Here is a 22,420-nt window from a genome sequence, read left to right on the forward strand (position 1 = left end):
TGGATGCATCGGATGGATGGGATGGATGGGATGGATGCATCGGATGGATGGGATGGATGGGATGGATGGGATGGATGCATCGGATGGATGGGATGGATGGGATGGATGCATCGGATGGATGGGATGGATGCATCGGATGGATGGGATGGATGGGATGGATGCATCCATGGATGGGATGGATGGGATGGATGGGATGGATGCATCCATGGATGGATGGGATGGATGCATCCATGGATGGATGGGATGGATGCATCCATGGATGGATGGGATGGATGCATCCATGGATGGATGGGATGGATGCATCCATGGATGGATGGGATGGATGCATCGATGGGATGGATGCATCCATGGATGGATGGATCCATGGATGGATCCATGGATGGATGGGATGGATGCATCCATGGATGGATGGGATGGATGGATGGATGCATCCATGGATGGATGGGATGGATGGATGGATGCATCCATGGATGGATGGATGGATGGATCCATGGATGGATGGATGGATGGATGGATCCATGGATGGATGGATGGATGGATGGATCCATGGATGGATGGATGGATGGATGGATCCATGGATGGATGGATGGATGGATGGATCCATGGATGGATGGATGGATGGATGGATCCATGGATGGATGGATGGATGGATGGATGGATGGATCCATGGATGGATGGATGGATGGATGGATGCATCCATGGATGGATGCATCCATGGATGGATGCATCCATGGATGGATGGATGGATGGATGGATGGATGGATGGATGGATGCATCCATGGATGGATGGATGGATGGATGGATGGATGGATGGGGGGGAGGGGCGGAGAAGTCAGATACACCCTGGACAGGTCAGCCTCCTTCCATCCCCATGACATCTGTCTGTTGCAGGTCACAGAGACAGCCAGATTAGCGATTAGCCTAACCCCATTAGCTGCGCGTCTTTGGACTGCAGGAGGAAGCCCGAGTACCCGGAGAGAACCCACACAAACAGGGAACATCCAAACACCACACAGAAAGGATTCTAACCCAGTCTCTTCATATTGTGGGGCAACAAAAGTGCTAACCACCGTGCTGCCATTTGTAAACTTCTGGTGCTAAACGTTATGAGGATACAGGACAGGCTTCGTTCTGTGTGGCTGCTGTAAGTTTTGCAGTAAAACAGTTTTTGATTTCCTGATTTCAGCGTCTGTGTGACCTCAACTATTCCTGTTAACTGTCATAATAATGTGAAGGAACAGTTATGTTAAAGAAAAAAATCTTCTGCTTTAAGTCAGACAATTTCAGATTCAGACAGATTGTTAGGAAAACGTTTGGGGAAAGTTTAATAGTAGACCTAATGATGATGAAGATTTAGTCAAATTTATGAGTTTGTTCGCTCTCTCGAGGCGCTCAAACCTGTTTTTGCTTCTTCACTTTCAAATTGTATGAAATGTATTCATCCGATAAAAGGATTTGTACATTTGATTAGTCGTATCCTTCCATGTTATGTCTAATATGTCCAACATGTCTTGCTTCAGCATCAGCTGCTCTAAGTTTAAACAACAGGACAAAGAAGCAGTTAAACCTGCGTAAATCATCGCTGTGTTTTTCTGTTGAAGATGTTTTAGAGAGACATGAATGAAACTTTCATTCTTTGGCAGCTGGATTTTGTTGAGCTCATTTTACTGAGGTTTATTGTACATATGTTTCCACTGCATTCAGCTAATTGTAATCTCATTACCTTACAATATCAGGCACTTTGAGATGTTGGGAAATGATGTGAAATTAATAAAATAGATGTCTGTGAAGGTTCTCAGTCATCCAGGTCATCGTTTTAAAAATCATTAAAGAAGTCCAGACGCTTTTCTTTGCAAGCTCCTTTGACTAATAAAATAGATATAATATCTGTGGAGGTAGACTCTGTATTGATTGCATCTCTCTGATTGCAGCACCGAAAAAATGAAAATTCTGATATTCATAAAAAAGCACAATTTTTTTATAATGTTTCTTATAATTATCAGGAACAGTATATTTAAACTGAGCACACAATTACCTTCCAGCTGTGCTTCCAGGGCAGCGACGCGCTGGCAGCGGCTCTCTCCGTCCTGCAGCGCTGTGCTCAGTTTACCCTGCAGCTCCGCGGCCTTCTGCTGGTGAGCTGAAGCTTCCAGCTGCAGCTGAGACACCCGCGCTGCCGCTGAAGCCAGGTCCTCTGTTAGACGAACCTGGGGGAGTTGGCGAGAGGCGAGAGGTGAGAGGGGAAGATGCACTGGTGGCACTATATCAAAATAAAAGCCACAGAGATGGTGGAACGACATAGAAACAAGCCTGGATGAGTGTCTGCTGGTGCTAGCAGTGTGTCCCTGTGGAAGGAAAATGGTGAGTGCTGATTGATGAAAAGGAAGCAGAAGGACAAAAAAAGAAATAAGGTTAGTTGAGGTGCCAGTGAAGGATGATGGAAAAGGGTGATCCAGTGGCTGCAGTCAGACTGGGATCAAATAGGAGCTTCTCACAGTTCTTTGTGCTAAATTATGTGCTTTCTGGTCTGCAATGACGATTTAGTCTCGGGATTTTTTTCAGCTGCGCTCTCTTACAGCATAACAACAAAACAACTTCCTGTAATTTAAACATCGATTATAATTCTAGATGCTTTTTCTTATTCTACAGATTCTAGCTGACCCCAGTCTGATGGCACTACACAGAGGAAACAGGCTCACCTGGCCAGAGCCCAGGTCCAGAGGCAGAGGATGCTGAGAAGAGAGAGCAGTGAATAGGAGTTTTTCCTCAGAGCAGCACAATGAAAAGAGCATTTGGAAAAGAGTGGAATCAGCAGATAGCAAACCTTTAACCAAGTCCAAACTACAAACAAGCTTCTGGCGACACACAAGTGTACAAACTATAGGAGCACAATAAGAAGGCTGGAATCAGCAAATACGCCACGTTATTAAAGCTTACACCACACTCTTTGTACACTTAATAAGCAACTTAAATACAAAATCACAAATAAACTCCAAAACAGTTTAACCAACATTTATTCTCAGGTTTTAAGAACAAAAACAACAAAAAAATCACAACTACACTCCATGGAAATCAATCAGTGCCTCCCTCCTGAACTTTCTGTGGAATCTGTTGATCTTGTATGAACTATATTAACTTTTCATTAACTACTACAGCCACCACTCTTCCAGAGGTACTGCACAGTAATTTTTGTTTTAACTGTAGAACGAATGATTTGACTCGTGTTTAAATACATCACAGCTTAGATATGAACAGTTTATTGTGCGCTTTTCTAACCTCCTACTTAATGTTTTTCAATTTTGGCATACGGGATGGGAATTGCTATTTTCCACTGGAGTAAAATGCCGAGCACACAGAGAGGGAAAGTCCTCTTTGTCACAATCTGATTCTTCTGAAAACCTTTATGATAGGAATGAAGCGTGTCCAGAGTCATGGCTATCTAACACAAAAGTAACACAACCTGTGGTGTGAGTACATTACTCAGTCAGTCAGGCAGGGCAGACGACAAATAACGAAAACCGCACATTGAATACGAACAAAGTAGTTACAAAGCACATCAAACATTTTAAAAAGTTACAAATTAAGTTTCTAATGTTTTATAAAGATACAGAATAAAGAGCAGTGGGTCAAATACTGATCCAATAATTAAAGACTTTAATTAATTATATAATTATATAACTTTCCTGTTTATTTGTTCATAGTACACACTCCAATAGTCTCTACATATATCTGTATTACCACTGAATAAAGAAAATAAATGGCAACACAGTTACACTGAAATAAAGATGACTTTTCTACTTTGGTTTACTTCAAACATTTTTTGTGTCTTCGAAGGAAAAAGGAGCCAATGAAACTTAATCTTAGTAAATATTCCAAAGGTAGAAATCAGAAATGCCAGAATGTTCAAGAATGTTTCACTTTGTTATTTCTTAATAATGAGCGACATTAAAAAAAAACCTTAAATCTCAGTTGTGAAGACCCGCAGCCGCCTGCCACAAAATCAGCAGACTCTGTAATACGCTGCATGTGACCACTAAGTCCAACACATGTCCTGTTAAGTTCTTAGTCCTCTCACTAAAAGGGAAGTCTGTCACCACAAACATCCAAAACTTAGCCAACAGCCTTATTTGATTCATTAAAGACCAAAAATACCAAACGACTCACTTTGTCCTGCTCAGCCTGCAGCAGTCTCGCCTGGTTCTGTTCACTGGACGACTTGAGGGAGTCATTCCTCTGTTCCAGCATCAGGTGACTCTGCTCCATGTACCTGAAAAATCACAGCACCACCCCGTTCACACGTCTGCATCAAGCACACTCAGGCTCAAAGACTCCCTCGTGCTTTCATTAGGCTATATGGGACTGCTAGGTTACTGTTAAGATCAAATTACAACGTGACAGAGAGACAATTAAACATTAGAACTAGAAGCAACCCATTCTGAACTGTTAAAAACTGCATTACACTAAAACTCGCTGGTATTGACAGAATATCCAGGCTTATTAGGGGTGGGGAAAAAATCGATACTGTGTAGTATTGTGATATTTTGTTTGCTACTAATGTATGGATACAGGGACAGCAGAAATCGATATTTTGTTACAAAAAGGTTTTTGTGCTCTGACTTCAGAGCATGTTGATCCTTTTTCTGAGCAAGAATCCTGACATTCCTTCACTGTCCAAATGTGTTTAATAAACATGACAGTTTACTTATTTTAATTTAAGACATGTTTTATTTTAATTAAGTTTAAAACTTTTTTATTTAATGTAAAATTATATTTTGTTTTAATTTACTTTCAAATTCTTCAGTTGCTGAAGGGGCTGCATAGTTTTCATAAACTGCATAGTTCAGAATAGCTATAATTGTACCAGATGGTTGATTCAGTTAAGTTGGACTAGACTGTAATACAAACCGTTCAGTTTGTCAACAATCAAACTGAAATGAGAGAAAGACTGAGTGTGAGACTTTGATATTAGAGAAAATGAATATTGATAAAGTTTACCTTTATGTACAGAATCTGAATATCGCAAAATATTGTTTTTTAAAAATCGCAATAATATCGTATCGTGCGTTAAGTATTGTGATAATATCGTATCGTGGGATGTATGGTGATTCCCACCTCTACTACTTATGTCACTAAAAAGCCTGAATTACAGCCTGGTACAAAAAAATGTTTTAAACTGTTAATGTTTCTGCTGTTTCTATAAAGTTTCACAACAACTGCAGCATCAAGGAATTTATCTTAATGTTAGCATTTCAGCTGCTTCCACATTGTGCCTGTATTAACAAACAATGGTAAATCAAGCAGCCACACACTTAACAGGCTTCAAAATTCAGAGTCTATAAAATCTCTGAATTTTACTGCCAAGATCCCTGATGGCACTGTGCAAGGAATAAGAATCTGAACATCTGAAAGAGACTTTAGGCTTTTTGTCCTTTAGGCTGCCCCGTATCTGTGCGTAATTCTTAATTCTTTCAACTCAAATTCAAAAATTCAAATTTTATTTGTCACATACAGTCATACACAGTACGATCTGCAGTGAAATGCTTAGACAACTGCTCGTGACCTAAAGAAAAACAAAGAAAAGGCTATGAATAAGATAGGAAATAAATATGAAAATTAAAAAGGGTAAATTTAACTAGGGAGGAATAAAATAAAATAAAATATAAAAATGAAAGTTAAAAATGAAATAACTGTACAACACAAATTAGAATGAAGGGTGAATTTAACTGGGAAAGAATAAAATAAAATAAAATATATAAATTAAATTTGAAAATAAAATAACTGTACAACAAAATACACAATACTCACCTCTGGTTCTGGTTGATGAGATCTCCGATCTTACGGTTTTGCTCCTCAATGCGAGAACTTTTCTCAAACACTTCCTTTTTTAAACACTCATTTTCCTGAAAGCAGAAAAAGTGCTCAGAACAGCTGCAGATGGGGGGGTTTAACAATGCCTCTATAAAGCACTGCGCTGCTGATGCATGTACCTGAACAATTCTTTGGATATTGTGTAAGATCATGGAGGTTTCCATCGACACAGACGACAAACCCGTGGAAAGGCCCCCCTGCCTTTGAAGATCATCGATCTGTTAAGATTTTGAGGAAAGAAGAAAAAAAACCAAATCAAATGTTTCTGCTTTGCATTAAAGCTGCTTAATGATTTTGTACCATTTCAGAGTGTACCTTTGAAGCCAGCTGATCCACTTTATCGCCTACTTTTCCAACAGCTAAGCGAATCTCGGTGTTATGCTGTCTGGCCTCAGTCATCAAGAAGGAAGTCACATCCCCAGAGCCTTGAGAAACAACAGCAGCACACAACGGTGTGTCATTTGGAACCATTGCATCCAGCATTATTATCATGAGGTCATCAAATGAACTAGTGGCTTCCTGGTGGTTGAATCCTACCCATGTATGGGACAGCTGGTGCAGGGTAGACCTGGCCCACAGGCTGCAGTGGAGATGGAGCTAGAGGAGTCTGTGTGTAGGAGCAAGGCTTTGAAATAATGTCATGCACTGACATAAACACACACTTCCAACATGTATTAAAAAATATTAAGTTAGTACAAACAGTGGCGATGCTACACCTGGAACGCGTGGCTGCTGGTTGGCAGTCCAGGCTGTGCTGTCACAGTGCTCATAACAGGAAGTAAGGCGGAGGTGGGAGGAGCATGAGGATGAGGATGTACTGCAAGAAAAACACTGAAATTTTACAGATGCAGGAAGAGAGAACTGACGGATGAGTAAGGACAAGAAGTTTACCGTGTGCAGCAGCTGCAGGAGCTGCAGGAGCAGTGGTGATCGGCACCGGAGATGAAACTACGGGATGATCCTTTGCTCTGCTGCCACTGGTGTCCTGGAGATAAATGCACAGCAGTGTCAACTCACCAATGATGATGCCAGAAAACATTTTGTGTCATATTTTCATGTGAAAGAGATGCATTAATCTCATCATTTTTCTTTTAGACTTGGATTCGATTTAAGGACATGTCGAGCACCACTGCAATTGAAGTTTTCCTCTTTGGCTCTGCTGTCTGGTAATGTCCACAGCTTTGAAAAATGCAATGCTAGTTTCCTGTTTAACTAAATTTAATTTAAGAGCATAAGACAGTGTAATAATCCCACACACCTCTACAGCCACCGACCATATTAATCAACAAAAGTCAATAAAGACAAAGTGTTAAGAGCATTCTAAATGTATGAATATATATATACAAAGATACTTATTATTAGTTATTCATTATTAGTCATATTAAAAAATATGGTTACAATCACGGTTTTGTAAAAACAATCTAACCTGAAATTTAATGACTCATACACACTGTTTTCTATTGCTAAAGACAAACATCAAACACTATTTTAACCATATAAATGTTTTAAATATCATTAATAAAGGGGAAACATGTAAATGTTTTACAAACATAAAAACATCCAAACATTTGTGTTTGTGCACATCCATGGAGACACACAGACGCACAACAGTATGAAGTACAGTTGTGTTTTGGGACAGTGTGGCCAGCTGATCCACATTTCACTCAGATGCCACTTTAAATGTAACAAGAAATATACATACAATATAAAACAGTTTCATCTTTTGTGAAAACCTAAGCTAGGAGCCATTTTATTCCATATACAGTGTTTGTGGGTTTTGTACAGACAAAGTTAAACAATTAAAGCACTGGGCTAATTTTCCTTTGTTTTTGTTTTTTTTTACAGAAAATAGCCTCCTAATCTAAATCAGCTGTGAGAGCCAAGGAACAATCTCAGGGACTTCCTGACATGAAGTTTTTACCATAAATTTCTGCATACGAAAAAAACCATGAAGGCCGGCCTGTCCTGGGAAGCTTAAACACCAAGTCTTTTAAAGCAGGTACTGCTAATAACACTAATACTTCTAATAACAACCCTAATAATAGGGGTGGGGGAAAAAATCGATACTGTGTAGCATCATGATATTTTGTTTGCTAATAATGTATCGATACAGGGACAGCAGAAATCGATATTTTGTTACAAAAAGGTTTTTGTGCTCTGACTTCAGAGCATGTTGATCCTTTTTCTGAGCAAGAATCCTGACATTCCTTCACTGTCCAAATGTGTTTCACTTGTTTTTGGCAGCAATAAACATGACAGTTTACTTATTTTAATTTAAGACATGTTTTATTTTAATTAAGTTTAAAACTTTTTTATTTAATGTAAAATTACATTTTGTTTTAATTTACTTTCAAATTCTTCAGTTGCTGAAGGGGCTGCATAGTTTTCATAAACTGCATAGTTCAGAATAGCTATAATTGTACCAGATGGTTGATTCAGTTAAGTTGGACTAGACTGTAATACAAACCGTTCAGTTTGTCAACAATAAAACTGAAACGAGAGAAAGACTGAGTGTGAGACTTTGATATTAGAGAAAATGAATATTGATAAAGTTTACCTTTATGTACAGAATCTGGATATCACAAAATATTTTTAAAAATTGCAATAATATCGTATCGTGCGTTAAGTATTGTGATAATATCGTATCGTGGGATGTATGGTGATTCCCACCTCTACCTAATAATAGTAAATAAAGTGCAAACGACAGTCAGGACCCATCCACGACCTGAAAACATGAAGAAGCAACCCTCCCATCCACCAGTAAGAACCCCAGCATACTGGCAGCAAGTGTTTTCCATCCATTGTAGAGCACTGGGTTAGCATCTTGTCCAGCGGTGCTTGTGTGGAGACTGGAGCAGGCAGGGATTTAAACACCAACTTTCCAATTAGTGGATGCCCTGCTCTACCTCGTGGACTACAGCTACAAACATTATACCGGCCTTACAGGAGGGCGGCGGTCATTTCCAAAGATAGAAATCTTTTTAAAGAAATACCTAAAAATACACTAAACCAGGCTTAGCTGCAGGATTCAGGTACATTTTCTGGAGAGTATTTTAAGCACGTGTGGGTTTAAAATGATCTACAGGTACAGGAATAAAGTTTATCAGGCTTTGGATACAAGGGCAGTAATATTTAGGTTCTTGACAACAGGAAAATGCTAAACCAGTACACACGACAAGATACTGACCTCAAGCTCAGAGTCGCTGGATTCAGGCTGGCTGGCCGCTCCTGTCAGAAACGGCAGCATGGGCTGGCCCATTTTTGCCATCCGAGAAATCAGTTTGGCTTTAGTAGCATCTGGATTCTGAAATTGGAGAACAGCAGCTCCAATCGTCACAGCACCAAAACAAATGAATACAAAAAGCACAAAATGAGGTGCTTGCTTACAGCCAGCTGCTCACTCAGAGAGTTTGACTTTGTACGAAGTGGTGGCTCCCTGGGAAGACAAATCAGCTACTGTGAGAAAAACAGTTTAGAATAATAGTGCTAACGATTTTATCAGGTTTAATCTTACCCTGGTCTTCCTGAACCTGAAGAGGGGGCCTGTGCTGAGGGCTCTGGGACCAGATTTTCAATACTGAGGGCTGGGGAAGGAGCAGCAGAGTCTCTGGAGCCAGCACTCGCCCGATCAGAGCCACTGTCCTTTGAGAATTTGACCTAAACCACAAAACAAGCTCAATAAGCTTCTAATATTTCAGAAAGTGGTTGAACTTTCTAAACAGATACAAGCAGATGATGGAGATGTTTTGTGCAGCGGATGTTACCCGTCGAAGCTCTGCTTCAAAGATAAGAGTGCTGTTAGCCGGGACACGGTTAGGGACACCCTTAGATCCGTAAGCTAGATCGGGTGGGATGACAATGAGACGACGGCCTGCCTTCTTCATCCCCAGCATCCCTTCCTCCCAGCCCTGTGCATACAGCGAGGAAGAGGAAAGAGATGATGAGGTAATAACATAATAGCAACAGAAGAGTGATAAACAGCACAATCTCAGTGCTCACACACCTGATTTAAAGCTATGCTAGAACCTTTCAAAAGCAACTGTAGCATTTGTGGATGATTAGAAATGCAGGAGAGACACAACACAAAAGCAAATATAAATAAGTGATGATTTAATAAACTGCAAATTCTATTTATTTAATCAACAGCATCATAAGTTAAGGTGAGCCTAAAAGGCTAATCCACTGGTCTCATTTACGACCCCAGCATTGTAAAACAAATTCATATCAAACCTAATGTGAGAATGTAATATTGGCTTTTGTCATTTAAGCAGGCAGCAGCTAAGTCGTTTCATGTATTATGTGCTTTTTATTTTTAATGAGTGAATGAACTGTAACATATCTTTAAAAATGAGGCATTCTCCAACTTTCTTGGTTGACTAACAGTCTGGACAGTGAAGAATGTGTGCTGTAGTCTCTCTAAGTGAGAAACAAACGGCTCTAAGCACAGTGCAGGTTACAATCTATAACATAAGAATAGAAGCCTCTAATGTTGCTTTTGACAGTGTTTTGTTAGCTTGCCAAATTACATCACAAGCTAGCATGAGGCATGTCAGACACTGATGATTATTCCCATCACCAAGTCTTGTACAAAGAAGAAAAAAAAAGAAAAGCACAAAGATTTCTGCGACATCAGTACTGATGAGTTTTCTCTCCCACACTGGCTTCTCTTCACTGGCTGTACTGTAATTCATTATTATCAGGATGTCCTAAAAACTCCCTGAAAAGTCTTCAGCAGCAAGAGTCCTGACAGGGACTAGAAAGAGAGAGCAGATTTCTCCTGTTTTGGCTTCCCTTCATTGACTTCCTGTTAAATCCAGAATTCAAAATCCTGCTCCTCACATACAAGGTCTTAAATAATCAGGCCCCATCTTATCTTAATGACCTTGTAGTACCATATCACCCTATTAGAGCACTTCGCTCTCGCTCTGCAGGCCTACTTGTTGTTCCTAGAGTATTTAAAAGTAGAATGGGAGGCAGAGCCTTCAGTTTTCAGGCCCCTCTTCTGTGGAACCAGCTTCCAGTTTGGATTCAGGAGACAGACACTATCTCTACTTTTAAGATTAGGCTTTTTCATAAAGCCTAAGAAAAGGATATAGTTATGCTGCAATAGGCTTAGCTGCTGGGGGCTTACCATGATGCTCTATTTCACTCACCATCATAATCATTATTAATATCTGACTCCCTTCCACAGTGTGTATTGTATGCCGTCTTCCTCCCATTAACCCAACTGGTCATGGCAGGTGGCCGCCCTCCCCCAGCCTCATTGCACCAGAGGTTTCTTCCTCTTTTAAGGCAGTTTCTCATCACCACTGTCAAGAGTGCTTGCTCAGAGGAGGTTTGATTGTTGAGGTTTTGTCTGTATTATTGCAGGGTCGTTACCTTATAATTTAAAGAGACTCGAGGTGACAGTTTGTGTCATTTGGCGCTATACAAATAAAACTGAATTTTAAACTAAATCTTTTCCAAGAACAGTCAAGATGGGAAGATTAGGCAGCTCTCTGCAACATGGAGAGCATAATGTTTCGAGCTTAGTTCTTTTACAGCAGGCTACAGAAACTCTGATCATCACACCTAAAATATATGCTAGTTGATGTACATACTGTACATATAATATTACAACATCGTAGCGAAGGACAGTCTGGTCACATGAACGACACACAAACTTCAGCTCACTTAAATCCTGTGTGCATCAGTGAGTTTATCAAGTTGCACAGAGCTCCATAAATGTAGCTGGAATTACAGTGTTTAGCCATGACAGCTACATTATTCATTCACGTTTTACTGGATTCAATGAATCCACACAGAAAGCAATTAGCTCAGCATGCATTATCATGCCGATGAAGGTTGATTGCTAGCACACATTCAATGCTCAGGCTGCTAGATAATCCTCCAATGTATTTAGCACCCTGTCTCATTAATTTCACTCAAACCACCAACTTCATATCGCCCGCACTTATTTCACCCAGTCGCTTTTTATGGTGTTGGGTTGCCACATCACTGCATGTCACTTCCTGTGTGGACAGCCCTTTGAGCTATTCACAGTCACTGCAGTATACTTTCACTCACTCGGATCACTTTCCCAGCTCCAATCTTCAGTCGCAGCAGCTTGTCTTTGTTTTGGTTGGAGTCAAACATCTGCAGCAATACAGATAAGATTCAAAGACTTGTTCGTCATCATAACCAGAAAATCCACAAGAGAAAAAACAAAAAACACTGATACTTGTTAAATGAATGATGTGAGTGTTTGACCTGTCCACAAGTGTGGTTCTCCAAAAGCCAGCCCGTGTACACCACCTCCACAGAGTCTCCATTCTCCACTGACTGGCCCTCACCCAGACTGAGATCCTGCAGTACCACCACATCTACAGTCACAGCGCTGTTCACTTTTGCTAAACATACCTGATGATAAAAGATAAGATAACCTTTATTAGTCCCACACATGAGGAACTTGTGAAGACTTCTTCATCATCTACATAATGTAGTCTACACACATCATTTTTTGAAGATCACCTGATACTTTTGGACTTTGTGCTGTCAATAAAGTCTGTTTGTTTTGTGTTGGCCCAGCTGTAATCACAGTATTTATTATTTGAGGCTCACCTCTTTGCAGAAGTCTGAAGCTGACTTCTCTGACTCAAACATAAGGGACCAGTTCTGCCTCTGGTCATCATAAAAAGTGCAATAATTGTTTTGCTGTACCTGCAGAGGAAGACGAGCATGTAGCCATGAAAACAGTCAGTGGGGGGAAAAAATAACATTCTTGGTAACAGCTATTCTTTACAGCTGTTACAAGCTTTTCAAAAGAAAAAATATCCAAAGAACAGGGTTTAAACAGGTATCGCAATGATTATCGGAAATATATAACTAACAGAATTTCAGATGGTGCATCTACTTCATGACTATACTCACCGTGAAAGCAAAGCCCACATGAATCTTAGCAGAGGTTACTTGTTTCTGTTGGCTTAAATACAGAAGCAGCTTGTACTGAAGAAAAGAAGAGCTGAGCTCATTATCAAAAACCAAACAAAAGTCAAAGCAGGAGCATAAAGTAAGAGACTAAATAACAAAGCTCCAACCTCTTTTGTTGTATGGTTGCCCAGCACAGCAGCTCCCAGCTTTCCCTGCTTCATGTACTGTCCATTAATACTACATGAGACAACACAGCTGTTCAGTGAACAGAGAGGGAACTTTGGGGGAGTAAAGAGTTTAATTTGTGTAAAGAAAAGGGGGATAATGCTCCAAACAGATGTAAAAAACAAACATGAAACCTGACATGTAGAATATAGCAGCCGACATATTTAGATGAGTGCTTAAAATGCTTTTCAAACTCACTATTTGAAGGCTTGGACTGCTGTTACAAATAATACTGCTGGAGCTCCGGGTTGTGGAGCTGGCTTCTGATTGGATGGAGCTGCAATAACATTAAAGAAATGATCAGTGGTGGCTCTGCACGACAACTGGATGTAAATTCAGCAACGCTGCAGTTCTGAGACTGTTACCTTGGTTGGAGCTCTTTCTAGGCTGTTTGGGGGCTGTGTACTGGAACGACTCGTTCCCCTGACTGGTTTCCTGGTCTAATCCAAACAGGGAAGCCAGCTTGGCCCTAAAAAACACAAACGATTATGTGCACGTGGTTGTATTTGCATTGATATATGGTGCTTTAAAAAAACAAACATGCTGGACATCTATACGGATACTGGGTAATGTGTTGGGAATGAAAGTATGCAAAATAATGTCATGGAAATTAAAATGATTATATAAAAATTATTATATTGTTTGCATGTCTGAAACATCAAACCATGACCCCAAATAGATGACAGGTGGTTTCCTGGGGGATCTCCCCTCAAACAGAATCTTGACCAGCTGAAGTGACACCAACACGGCAGCATGCACCAGTGGATGTGACATTGTTCTGGGGAAGGGCCTCTGTGCCACAGGGGCTGAGCAGTGAGCCGAACTCTTCACCCCAACTGTTTACCACACACTGGTAGAAGGTTATTGCTACGGTGGTAATACTGTATACGTTTATACGTCTGATAGGCATGCTTGACTAAAATCTGTTCCCTTATGTCATTGCATTTTACTGTATTAAGCAATTAAAAATAGCTACAAAAGAAGTAACAATGCTTGCTTGTTTTTTTTAATATTATTATTATTGTTACTACAACTACAATTACAACAGCCAGAGACATACCAATTAAAGCTAGTAACACTGACTACTGAGATAACCAAAAACAGCCTGGGTTTCTATTTCTTATACAGGTAGACTACAAAGACAGTTGTCAGGCACAGGCTACATCCACACTAGCCCGGATAGATTTGAAAACGGCGTTTTCGTCTGAAAGCGAAAGCGAACGAGAATTAAAGGATTTGAAGAAAAGCTATCTGCAGCATGTACAAACTGATACTAATCTTTAATAGGACTGTCAACATTGAGAGCAAACAAAACAACTGCTGTATAAATGCCCTCTGCTATCTTAGTTTAGTTGGTCACATGACTGCATCACATGACTAAAATGTAATTGTTTTAAAAAAGTCTGTTTTCGCTGTCCACACCGCGACGTGAAAGCACTGTTTTTAAATGTATTTTCGAGAGCATTTTCAAAACGCTGCATTTTGCAAAAACGCCGTCTCAGTGTGAACAGGAGGCCAAAACGGAGAGAAAACGAGGTGTGGACGTAGCCACAGTGTCATGGTGCTGCCCCCACCACCCACCCCTCTTTACTGAAATCCCACCTACTCTTATGTGTGATGGCAACTCTTCAAGAGACAAAGACCAGGAAGGAACCAGGTCCAGACAGCGTGTCACCCTCCTGCCTCAAAATATGCTCTGACCAGCTGGTTCCCATCTTCACACTGATCTTCAACAGATCCCTGAAACTGTGTGAAGTCCCCTCCCATTTCAAGCACTCCACAATCATCTTGGTCACTGGGTTAAATGACTACAGACCTGTCACCCTGATATCCTTTGAAAGACTGATGCTGGCCTACTGGTGCTGGTTCACCAGGCCTCGAGTATGGACAGCTTGTTGTACTTCTTAGGCACCAGTTTCTTCATCACACCTTCCTGCAGTTCTGACAGATGGCTAACTTCCCTCCGTGCTGCCTTTATGGGTATTATTCAGCTTGTAGCCAAGTCATCTCAAGGATCACTCTTGCTATCGCATAGATCAGCTGCTTGGTTTCAGTGATGGTCGCAGTAGACATTGTCCTTAACGTTGCATTAACATCTTCTAATAGACTTTCAGATGGTACTTCATGCATTCTTTGTAACTGACCATGGATGATCCAGATTTCCAGCTTAGGCATAATCCTCTCTTTCATGCCAGCTGCTCTCACATTCAACATACCAGTTGTAATTCGGGCTTGGTACCCAATATGGAAGTGTGAGGATGATTGCAAGATGGCATACAGACATATGCAGCAGCACAGCGCTCCCAACTACTGTACACCTTTTATGTGTTTTTGTCCTCTAATGCAGCGGTCCCCAACACCCGGGCCGCGGACCGGTACCGGTCCGTGAGTCGTTTGGTGCCGGGCCGCGAGAGTTGAGGCTCGGGTGTGAAATGTATGGTTTCCAGGGTTTTTATCGTTAAGTCGGTTTCCCCGGGTCTTTTTCCGTGTTGTAGTCGTATGTCTTATTTTGAAAGAACTATTTACGCATTGCCATAGCGACCAGAGAGCATCAAGAAGCAGAGAGGAGGATCTCCAAAGGTTGAATTTGTTCCTCTGGATGTAGCGTTTTGTGGGAGAAACGTTTCGTCACTCATCCAGGTGACTTCTTCAGTCTCAGCTGACTGCAGGTTTCCCCAAACGCTACGTCCAGAGGAACAGAACCAACCTTTGGAGATTTACTTACCTGGATCACTGAGCATGCATCAAGACAGAGAGGATGTTACTCTCAATGTTGTTGGCGCATTTCAGGAGGTGGCTGCTAATAAAGTTACACAATTACACAGTGAATTCGGTTCATTATTATATTTGTAAAATACCACAGTTTTTGTCTTTGTCTGTATCATTTTATTTTGATGTATTTGTCCGTGACACCTTAAAGGCCGGTCCGTGAAAATATTGTCTGACATTAAACTGGTCCGTGGTGCAAAAGGTTGGAGACCGCTGCTCTAATGTGTGCCTTTCTCTTGTTTTGTATACATGTCTCATATCTGTCATTTATTCCTGCCGTCTTTATATTTTATGACCGAACTTCCTCACTCCCCCTTGCCATAGCATTTGTGTAGAGATTAAGGTACCTGCAGAGAGTAAGGAGTCCGCTGAACAAGAAAAACAAGATAACAAGATAATAAGACAGTCAAAGGAGGAGACTGGTCCCACTGACATCAGGGCAAGAAAGTTCCCTAGCATGCATGGAAGGTTTCACCACAACAATCCAGCACTCTGACACTTTACGCTAAGTGGAAGGAAAGAAGCTTAGGACTAGTGAGTGCCAGAACCACTGTTCAGGATGAAACAAAGATCCGCCAGTATATCAGAAAGATGACACAACTGATCCTACAAATGGCTGGACAAAGCTGGACTAAAACACAGCACAGAGGCACTAATCATGGCAGCACAGGAATATGCACGAGACTGACAGAGGCTGATGGACAAATTGGTGGCAGCTAACCAACCACATGTAGTAGTGGTGGGCAAGAAGAGGAAGAAGCCTGTAGTAACAGATATAGCCATCGCAAGTGATAGCAAAGAACACAAAAGCTTGAGGAATACCAAGAGCTAGAGAAGATGTGGAAGGTGAAGGCAACAGCGAGCCCTGTGATCATCAGAATACTGTTGACCACAGGCAGTACCCGCCCGACGGCGGTAACAGTGCCAACATTTTATTTTATAGTCAAGTTCCCGGGTATAAACTGTAGAGGTGGGAATCACCATACATCCCACGATACGATATTATTGCAATTTTTTTAATATTTTGCGATATTCAGATTCTGTACATAAAGGTAAACTTTATCAATATTCATTTTATCTAATATCAAAGTCTCACACTCAGTCTTTCTCTCATTTCAGTTTTATTGTTGACAAACTGAACGGTTTGTATTACAGTCTAGTCCAACTTAACTGAATCAACCATCTGGTACAATTATAGCTATTCTGAACTATGCAGTTTATGAAAACTATGCAGCCCCTTCAGCAACTGAAGCATTTGAAAGTAAATTAAAACAAAATATAATTTTACATTAAATAAAAAAGTTTTAAACTTAATTAAAATAAAACATGTCTTAAATTAAAATAAGTAAACTGTCATGTTTATCGCTGCCAAAAACAAGTTAAACACATTTGGACAGTGAAGGAATGTCAGGATTCTTGCTCAGAAAAAGGATCAACATGCTCTGAAGTCAGAGCACAAAAACCTTTTTGTAACAAAATATCGATTTCTGCTGTCCCTGCAAACAAAACATTATTAGCAAACAAAATATCACAATGCTACACAGTATCGATTTTATCCCCCACCCCTAATAAACTGCATATATAGCAACCAGTTATTCATCTCTATGTATGCCTTTATTCTAGCATCAACACACATGTGTAAACAAGAAAGTCTCACAAAACCACACATCATCGAGATGTCATTATTGTAACCATTTTAACCACTACCAGCTGATGGTTTGTTTTGTTTTTTAATTCAAATGTACTATTTTGTCCACGGTCATAATACCCATATGGAAAAGATATTTATAAATCTTCTGAAGTTTGTATCTGTCTTGTGTGAAACTTGTATGAAAAGCATACAAGAGTGAAAACATCCCTTGAAAAAATTATATAAATGAAACTTGTATCTTATGGATTCTTACTAAAACAATATATGAAAGTGGCCACTTTCATGAGTAAAGCATATAAGCCTTATATGATTCACTATATGAAGAAGGCCACATCTGATGCAAGTCTTTTCTATTTCTTTTCCATATGGGGAGGTAAATTATGTGGGACAGTAAGTAAACTGTCACATATTTCACATGACATCATGATTGTTTCTCTAATCACATATTTTATAAGCAAATGGCTGAAATGATTAGTTCGTTATCCAATTACTCGCCAACTAATTTTTAGTCACTGACTAATGGTGGCAGCCTGATACTGACCCCTGGAACTCCTTCCACTGGTAATCACTGCCATCTCCCAGAACAGACATGTTGAAAGCCTTAACGCATTCATCTCCGACGGTAAGGAACTGGGCTGAGGAGGGGCAGCCAGTTTGCATGTGTGAGTCAGAATCCTTTTAATGCTTCTTCCAATGCTCGTCTCGCTAGCTATGCTGACCACTCGACCCCCAGTGCTATCACACCTGTGTGACAAATTCAACAGCGTAGCAGAAAAAGAAGAAAAGCGCAGCGCTCTGGCTTTAGTGCTACACGGTCTTTGGAGGGAAGAGATGGGCTGTAGCAGAAGCCTTCAACTCCAGTCTACTCTAACAAGCAGCATGTGAGAGGAATTAGATTCCATAACACTTGTCCCTCCTCAAAAACAGGCTCGACGTTTGCCACTGATCCCAAACGCTCACACACACACTGCACTACAGTCACACAGAACTCGTGCAGAGGGAGGAGGCATGAGCAAAGTGGCAAAGATTAAAAAGTCAGCTGGAAACTTTCCTAATACTCAGTGAGTCTGTCCCATGACAAAAGTGCACCAAGTTTGGGTCTTTCAACACACAGATCCCTTTTTTTCTTTAAAGAATGACACTAAGAAAGCTGCAAAACGCTGCATTTTGAAAATAGTGTCAAATTAATTGTTTTAATTGCTATGCAAAGGTTTGAACTTACACACAGCTCCTTTAAGCTACTGCATACTAAGGCCAGGCTTTGGCTGAAAAATGTAAAAGAATAAAAAATAAATCAATGAATAAATAAATTACTACATTTGTAGAGCTGTTTAATATAACGATATATATCGGATGACGATTTAAAAACGTCGTTTCATTTTACGCTATCGTTTGTTTCGTGGTGTCGCAAAATAAACTTTACGGCAATATTTTTTTTTCATGGTTCTGATGGTCACTGTAGTTATTATTAATTTCTTAAAGTTCTCTCTTTCTCTTATATTTAATATAACCACACTACTGATGGACAAGCGCCTGTTTTTATGGGTTGTGGTTAGCAACAACGACGGTAAAACCATCGCATGTCCGCTTGTTTATGTTCCACATAAACCTTTCACAATAAAGCTCAAGATCCTGTTGAGACTTTTCAAAATAAACGGAATCACGTGAAAAAGTATGCAGAGAATTTACGGATGAGAAGTAAAAAAAAAAAAGTCGTCAGGTGCTAAACAATAAACCTTAGACTCAAACATTAGAACAGGCTGTTCCCCGCAGCACGCCGTGTAATAAATACTCACAAAGAAAACAACCGTTACAACTTATGTCTAAAAATGTATCGTTTCATGCATTGGTTAAAACACTCCACTCCAGCTACACGATGCCCAGCTGGAAACACTTCACCTACCCGAGATTCACAGAATTTACAGAAAATATTAATTTTTTTGTGATTTATATCGTTATCGGGACGATAGATGTTTTATATCGGGATATGAGATTTTGGTCATATCGCACAGCCCTAATTCATAGGTTTGATAGTGTGCTTGGCATCATTGTCCTGTCCTGTTACATGGCTGTCTCAGCCAACCTTTAGCCCTCGACAGATGGCCTTTTACTCCACAATACATCTCCCAGATGCTCTATGAGTGTCACCTGGTCCAGTTAGAGACGTGATTATCACATAATGAGTTCATGGTTTTTTAGAAATTTAGAGAAAACATAAAAATTTAACAATAAAATACATCACTGTTGCAAGAAAGAAGAAAATTAGATTAATACTTCATAAAGTTGTTAATCTAGTGATTTAGTATGCAGTGGTTAACTGTTTTATTGCTGCGAGTGCTCTTTATAGTGCTGAAGCTTAGTGGATACAATTAACATAAAATGATAGCGTCCCATAGCGCAGTAAAGGTGAAGTGAAATTGATTTGGTTTTTTGGCATATCAATGTGAAACTGCTCTTACTGATTGAATCACTCTCCTCACTAACACACATTTTTAAACAAGAAAGTCTGTGGCCAGTTCACACGTGAAAAAACATCATGCACCAACTAATTTTCACGCATAGTGACCTGTCCATGAAATAAGTTAATAAAGTTTTTTTTTCAGTAAATGGAAATAATGAAACTCTTTAATTTGCGTCCTTCTGAACGCGATGACGTTTGCTGTGAAAATGGGTAAACGTCATCGCGCTAGCCCATGTTCAAGATGTGTGTGTTTAAAAAACAAAAAGCCCCGAAGTTTTGCAGGTTTTTGCCTGATAAAATCATCTACTTCTTTTATGCGTTTATTGCGGGCGACAGATAAACACGAAAGAAAAATTACATTTGATGAAGGCTGAGAAGCTACACTCATGGATGCTACTTGGAGAATGAGTCACAGAATCATGTGAGCAGGCAGAACCAGTGTTTGATATTAGCAATCATACTGCCTCAAACCTATAAGAGATCACACTTTGCATGACTAAACGATTCAAACCCGCTCATACCTGTTAACTTTACACTGTATTAATAGTCCTGAACTTCACTTAAATGCCGTTTTATTTTCTTCATTGTGTATATGAGGTCACTTTGAAATTCGGCACATATATGTTGCTTTGACAAAACTTCACATCACTTCACCATGATTCTCTTGATATTCCGGTAAAACACGTAATAAAGGAAATTAAAACCATAACTGAAATATGTACTACATGTTAGAAAGGGGCTTAAAATTATCCGCCTGCTCTTTAGACTTTTTTAATGGTGGTGGACTCCATTTAATCACGATTAATGCAAAGATTAAAATGAAAGCTGGGTCAACGACTAGAACATGGGCTAAATCCTGGTAAGCTAGTTAGCTTATAGCCTAAAGAGCATTAGCTCGGAGTACAAAACCAACTCACCCTCCTGTGGGAGACAAGAAGTCTCCGTCCTCATCGTCCCCGACGAACATTTTTTAAAAGTTTGAAGCCTTCGTCTATTAAATAAAAGAAACGCACAAAAATATATTAACTGTTTGACATGACTAGTCTGCGACTTCCCCTTCCTGCTTGTGCAAAAGTCAGCTGACTGTCCACCTGATCCGAGTTCAATTGACCGCAACTACCACTAGAGGGGGCCAGAGACCATATATAATCCCTGAAACACGGCCAGGACAGGTGAGGTAGGCAAACGGCACAAGGTCATCAGGAGTTGAGTGTTGCTCAGGCTGTGTCCCAATCCAGGGTTTGCAGCCTTAAAGGCCGCATTTTAAGGCCGATTACATCACAGCGGTGCGACGAAGGCTCGAAATGCGGCCCTCAAATGTGTCCTTAATTTCCCTGAATTTTAAGGCTGTGGCAGTGTAGACTTCATGGCCCAACATATCCCACAATTCATAGCGCGGCAGTCGGTGTGGATAATTTTGCCGCAGACAACGGAAGCGGAGTAAACTGTCAAAAGTAAGTTCTGAATATTATGTCACTTATTTCTGTGCAAATGTTTAATAATGAGGAACATTAAAACATTACTGTTGGCCATATGTCGGCAAAGTTATGTGACATTAGTGATGTTTGTACTTTCAGCGTTTGGTTTTAAAGCCGGACTTTAACGTGTGTTTGAACGAGCTGACGGTTCACTCGTTAAGCTGAAAGAAAGATGCTTTAATCACAGCAGTCACACATGTGTCCACTGTACCATCTGGGAACTCTTCTTGTTTAGCACTCGTAATAACACAAACACAAATTGCTGTAATTGTTTATATGCTTTATATATTCTGAGGTAAGTTGATCTATAGTGTTACATCATATTCTATAAGGATGTTATGTGTTTGTGTACTTTCTGCCCAGTTTGACCCATTTAGCAGAAGTCAGCCTGTTTAAGGCTCTGATATCTATTCTGTATGACTTAAAGCAGTTATGACATGGTCTGATTTTCTCACCCAATAAAGGAATATTTCATATATCAGTCTACTCTTTATTCTATCAGACACAGTTATCACAGCTGGTACATTTGCTTTTTACACATATATGTAAGCATTGAGCCAAATTTAGTAATGCCAACATATTAAAAGAACAATATTTGCCTCTTATATATGATACATCTATATATACACTGTCACAGATACTCGTCTTTGAGTGAAGATTTAAGGTGATTGGAAATGTAAATAAACGCAACTTGAATCTTTACTGAAGCTCAGTGTTTGACAGAGTTCAAGTTCACTGCTGTAATATATCATAATAATCTGACAATAACTATAATATTGGCCATATTATATTTACATTACCAAAGTGAGATGATTTTAGTCTCATGAACAACATTAGCTAATTGTTATTTACTAGCTACTCTTAAATGACTGTTCAGTACAGAAATGAAGCCCAACAATCGTGTTTTACAGTCCTGTGGTCTCAACCTCAGATACTCAACTAATCAAAGTGATGTCATTGAAAAAAAAAACGAATTTACAAAAAAACATTTTCTCCTTCATTTCTGTCACACAAAACTGTATGAAACGTTTCGCGCGGTTAGTATCATGGTTGCTAGGC

The 22,420-nt window shown here is 40.0% G+C and overlaps 1 protein-coding gene across 2 annotated transcripts in view; it reads right to left on the reverse strand.

Moving 5' to 3' along the window:
• Positions 1–20,962, reverse strand: part of fkbp15b (FKBP prolyl isomerase family member 15b) — a 30,038-nt gene extending 9,076 nt beyond the window's left edge. Inside the window, exons 1-21 of one of the 2 annotated variants that reach the window (XM_006802544.2) lie at positions 20,801–20,962; positions 13,368–13,471; positions 13,201–13,279; positions 12,945–13,014; positions 12,778–12,852; positions 12,469–12,567; positions 12,118–12,267; positions 11,935–12,003; positions 9,633–9,776; positions 9,383–9,525; positions 9,256–9,304; positions 9,056–9,172; positions 6,760–6,853; positions 6,585–6,685; positions 6,406–6,475; positions 6,184–6,293; positions 5,988–6,086; positions 5,806–5,900; positions 4,165–4,267; positions 2,700–2,732; positions 2,036–2,207 (exon numbers count right to left, since the gene is read on the reverse strand). In XM_006802544.2, coding sequence (XP_006802607.2) covers positions 2,036–2,207; positions 2,700–2,732; positions 4,165–4,267; positions 5,806–5,900; positions 5,988–6,086; positions 6,184–6,293; positions 6,406–6,475; positions 6,585–6,685; positions 6,760–6,853; positions 9,056–9,172; positions 9,256–9,304; positions 9,383–9,525; positions 9,633–9,776; positions 11,935–12,003; positions 12,118–12,267; positions 12,469–12,567; positions 12,778–12,852; positions 12,945–13,014; positions 13,201–13,279; positions 13,368–13,471; positions 20,801–20,850 — 2,026 coding nt within the window. In that variant the 5' untranslated portion in view covers positions 20,851–20,962. The remainder of the gene's footprint in view (positions 1–2,035; positions 2,208–2,699; positions 2,733–4,164; positions 4,268–5,805; positions 5,901–5,987; positions 6,087–6,183; positions 6,294–6,405; positions 6,476–6,584; positions 6,686–6,759; positions 6,854–9,055; positions 9,173–9,255; positions 9,305–9,382; positions 9,526–9,632; positions 9,777–11,934; positions 12,004–12,117; positions 12,268–12,468; positions 12,568–12,777; positions 12,853–12,944; positions 13,015–13,200; positions 13,280–13,367; positions 13,472–20,800) is intronic. The other variant, XM_006802545.2, reaches the window with a different exon arrangement.
• Between the last annotated feature and the right edge of the window lie 1,458 nt (positions 20,963–22,420).

This window comes from Neolamprologus brichardi, chromosome 12, assembly GCF_056152115.1.
Source record: "Neolamprologus brichardi isolate AB-2024 chromosome 12, ASM5615211v1, whole genome shotgun sequence".
NCBI classification, from domain to species: domain Eukaryota; kingdom Metazoa; phylum Chordata; class Actinopteri; order Cichliformes; family Cichlidae; genus Neolamprologus; species Neolamprologus brichardi.